The sequence below is a fragment of the Buceros rhinoceros genome, unplaced genomic scaffold, assembly GCF_000710305.1.
Source record: "Buceros rhinoceros silvestris isolate BGI_N320 unplaced genomic scaffold, ASM71030v1 scaffold29175, whole genome shotgun sequence".
In the NCBI taxonomy this organism is placed as follows: domain Eukaryota; kingdom Metazoa; phylum Chordata; class Aves; order Bucerotiformes; family Bucerotidae; genus Buceros; species Buceros rhinoceros.
Window position 1 is genome coordinate 1 of NW_010412734.1, and position 4,481 is coordinate 4,481.

Here is a 4,481-nt window from a genome sequence, read left to right on the forward strand (position 1 = left end):
ACAACTAGTAATATTATATTGTTAACTATTATTATTAATTATATAATGTTATTAATAATAATATAATAAACACAACAAATAGTAATAATATTTGCTTTGAATATAGTGCAAACTAATACGCCAGGAGCATTCTTTTTACCTCTTCCTAACACAGGTAAAACTGTCACTAGTGCAAGTTTCTTTAGTATGTCTGTTAATAAGAATGGTATTTGTGAACCATCAGTAGCATTTGTGTTACAACATGTGAGTAACATTCAAGTTGTATATTCAAAGATAATCTTAGCCATTTGTTATCATTTATGATTTAGGTGTTATGTGAAAGTTACTGTATTTAATAGAAAATGCCTCTTTTCAGAAAGTCCATGAACTTCTAGAATCATAGAATGCTTTGACTTAGAAGGGACCTTCAAAGGTCATCTAGTCCAACCCCCCTGCGGTGAGCAGGGACATTTTCAAGTAGATCAGCTTGCCCTGAGACGCATCCAACCTGACCTCGAATGTTTCCAGGGATGGGGCTTCTACCACTTCTCCGGGCAACCTGTGCCAGCCTTTCACCGCGTTCATTGTAAAAAATGTCTTCCTTCTATCTAGTCAAAATCTCTCCTCTTTTAGTTTAAAACCATCACCCCTTGTCCTGTCTCTACAGGTGTTGCTAAAAACACTGTCCCCATCTTTCTTATAGGCCCCTTTAATTACAGAAAGGCTGCAGTAAGGTGTCCCTGGAGCTTTCTCTTCTCCAGGATGAACAACCCCAATTCTCTCAGCCTGGCCTCATAAAGAGAAGTATTCCAGCCCTCTGATCATTTTTGTGGCCCTCCTCTGGACCTGCTCCAACAGTTCCAGGTCTTTTTTGTGCTGAGGACTCCAGAGCTGGACATAGTACTCCAGGCGATGCGTCACCAGAGCGGAGTAGAGCGACAGAATCACATCCCTTGACCTGCTGGCCATGCCTCTTTTGATGCAGCCTGGGATATGGGTGACTTTCTGGGCTGTGAGAACACATTGTTGGCTCATGTCCAGCCTTTCATCCACCAATGCCCCCAAAGTCCTTCTCTGCAGGGCTGCTCTCAATTCATTCATCCCCCAGCCTTTACTGATACGGAGGACTGACCCAGCCCAGGTGCAGGACTTTGTACTTGGCCTTGCTGAACCTCATGGGCTCACTTCTCCAGCTTGTCCAGATTCCTCTGGATTGTATCTGGTCTCTCTGGCATGTCACTGCACCACTTAACTTAGTGTCACCTGCAAACTTGCTGAGGGTGCACTGAACACCACTGACTATGTCATTCATGAAGATACTGAAAAACACTGGTCCCAGTACAGACTCCTGAAGGACAGCACTTGACACTGATCTCCATCTGGGCACTGAGACATTGACCACTACCCTCTGGATGTGACCATCCAACCAATTTGTTACCCACTGAACAATCCACCCGTCAAATCCTTCTCTCTCCAATTTTAGGAGAAGGATGCTGAGTGACATGATGTCAGAAGTCTGACAGAAGTCCAACAGATGACATCTGTAGCTTTCACTTGTTTGCTGATGTAGTGAATCCATCATGCAAGGCCGCTAGGTTGGTCAGGCAAGACTTGCCCTTGGTGAAGTCATTGGCTGTCTCAAATCACCTCCCTGTTCTCCCTATGCCTTAGTGTAGCTTCTAGCAGGATCTATTCCATCATCTTCCCAGGCACAGAGGGGAGGCTAACAGGTCAGTAGTTCCCAGTGTCCTACTTTCCACCCCTTTTAAAAATGAGTGCAATGTTTCCCTTTTTCCAGTCAGCAAGGTCTTCACCTGACTGCTAGGACTTTTCAGATAGCATGGAGAGTGGCTTGGCAACTACATCAGCCAATTCCCACAGGACTTTGGGGTGCATCTCATCAGGTCCCAGAGACTTACGTAAGTTCAGGTTCTGCAGATGGCCGATCTTCTCTTACAGTGGGAGGGACTTTGCTCCCCTGGTCCCTGTCTTGTGGTCTGTCCGCTCGAGAGGTGTGAGAAGAGAGGTTATCAGTGAAGACTGAGGCAAAAAAGTTGTTGAGTACCTCAGCCTTCTCCTTTTCTGTTGTAACCAACTTGCCAGTCGTGTTCATCAGAGGGGGTGTGCTCACTTTAACCTTCCTTTTCTGGTTGACGTACCTGTAGCAGCCTTTATTATTCTTTGCGGCACTTGCCAACTTCAGCTCCAGCCATGCCTTGGCCTTCCTGACCTCATCCCTACACAACTGGGCAGTGTCGCTATACTGTTCCCAGGATGCCTGTCCCTGCTTCCGCTGCCTGTGCAGTTCCTTCTTGCCCTTTAGTTTGACCAGCAGGTCTCGACTTAGCCATGCTGATCATCTTCATCCCTCACCTGATTTCTTACCCCTGGGGATCGACAGCTCTTGCGCTCTCTGGAAAGCATCCTTAAAGACCTGCCAGCTCTGTTCTGCTCCCTTGTCCCTGAGGGTAGTTTCCCAGGGGGCTCCCTTGACTAACTCTGAAGAGCTGGTAGTTTGCTTTTCTAGAGTTCAGGGTCCTGACTTTACTCTTTGCCTGACCCATATCCCTCAGGACTGTGAACTCCACCAGCATGTGATCACTGCAGCCCAGGCTGCCTCCAAGCTTGACATTACTAATGAGCTCACATGTGTTGGTGATCGTCAGGTCCAGTATTGCATTCGCTGTGGTGGAGCTGTCTATTACCTGGTTTAAGAAGTTCTCCTCAATGCATTCCAGGAGTCTCCTGGATTGCTTACAGCTCACTGTGCTACTTTTCCAGCAGACATCAGGGTGGTCGAAGTTCCCCAGAAGGACAAGAGCCTGTGAGCGTGAAGTCTCCAGTAGCTGGAGTAAGAAGGCTTCATCAGTAGACTCCTGTTGATCAGGCAGCCCGTAGTAGGCACAAGGTTCCCTTTATTGCCTCGGTCTCTTAATTTTTACCCATAAGCTTTTGACCTGCTCCTGGCTGTTCAGGGACATCTCTTCATACTCTATCCATAGAGGGCAATGCCTTTTTATACCTTTAGTATTCAGTCTATTTTCTGAAAAAATAAGAAGATGGCATAGTTCAAAGATGTCACAGTGCATTCGTGTTTGAAGGTCTCTGGGTACTATGGGACTATTTGAGGAAGGACTGTTCAGCATGCTGCCTTTGGTCAGACTCAGGGGAATGCTTGTGGGCTCTTCTGTTGTATTAAACACAAGAAGTTCAGTGCAGATGGAGATCAGGTGTATTAACTTGGTGTATCAGGTGTATTAACTAGTTTTCCAAACTGTGGTTAACCATTTCTTTTATGCAATGAAGGGTATGATTATGTTATTTTAAAATCTGTTAGTAAAACAACAGTGTTTGCAGTATGGCAGGCAGCACAGAGAAGTGTTGATGTTTTGTTTCCTTTCTTCTCCCCTCTTTTAAATCTGTTTTTGTTCTTTCTTCTTTTTCCCAATACAGTTGAGGAAAATAGGAGGTGGAGGTTTTGGAGAAATATACGATGCACTGGACTTGCTTACTCGGGAAAATGTTGCACTGAAGGTCGAATCAGCGCAGCAGCCAAAGCAAGTGCTGAAAATGGAAGTAGCTGTGTTGAAGAAATTGCAAGGTAGGGCTGTACCCTGGATGTACCAGAAGTAGAATGTCAGTGTATCATGAAAAAAAAAATCACTATAATGTCTATTTAGTCATAGTTCGAGTAAGTATTCTGCATATCCTGCAGGTTATTGCTAAATTATTATTAAAAGTGAAGTGGAATCTCTCAGTTTCTGAAAGTTTTGCTACAGGGAACCTTTTCTTTGAAACAGGATGACCTGTAAATTAAAAGGACAAAAAAAAAAATTGCTGCAAAACCTATGCTCAGCTGTCGTTTATTTTGGATCTGTATCTTCTCCTTACCTTTTTTGCTCTTAACTTTGTTGGTTTTTAGCTGTTTATTTCCTCTTTTAAGACGGTCTCTTTTTTTCCTGTGCTATCTACAATTGAATATTTGTGGATCCTTCACATAGCATCCAGGATAAGAATATTTGCATTTCTTTGACTTGGCAAGTATTGCCAAGCATAATTCTAATGTCAAAATGAGATTTAAAAAAAAAAATCCTTACAAACAAACGCCCCAACTTTAAAAAAAAAAAAAAAAAAAAAAAAAGAGTTACTTTTGCGTAGTGTCCTGAAATACTTTTAGGGTTTGGGTGCTTGGCCATACAAAATCACAGCTTTGAATAGTCACTTTTGACATACCTTTAAATACTTTAATGTCTGAAGATATCAATACAGAGAAATCCGCAATGGCTTCTCTTCACCACTTTTCACAACATAAGATTATGAAGAGGAAGTTTAAAGGGTGACGACTTTATTTAAAAAAAATATTTTGAATCTGGAAAATTTTGACTAATACATCCATCCCTGCAAGCAGCCCAATTTTTCCAAACTCTAAGTTTGAATAAAATTAAATCTGCATGACATATGGTGCTGCCTAATCTGCTGTAAAGGTCACATTGCAGCAGGAA

The 4,481-nt window shown here is 43.1% G+C and overlaps 1 protein-coding gene across 1 annotated transcript in view; it reads left to right on the plus strand.

The window, feature by feature from the left end:
- Positions 1 to 1,819: 1,819 nt before the first annotated feature.
- Positions 1,820 to 4,481, plus strand: part of LOC104493776 (tau-tubulin kinase 2-like) — a gene marked incomplete at its 3' end in the record, with an annotated part of 10,340 nt that continues 7,678 nt past the window's right edge. Inside the window, exons 1-3 of the mRNA XM_010136512.1 lie at positions 1,820 to 1,898; positions 2,718 to 2,830; positions 3,433 to 3,580. Of these exons, the coding sequence (XP_010134814.1) occupies positions 1,820 to 1,898; positions 2,718 to 2,830; positions 3,433 to 3,580 (340 nt within the window). The remainder of the gene's footprint in view (positions 1,899 to 2,717; positions 2,831 to 3,432; positions 3,581 to 4,481) is intronic.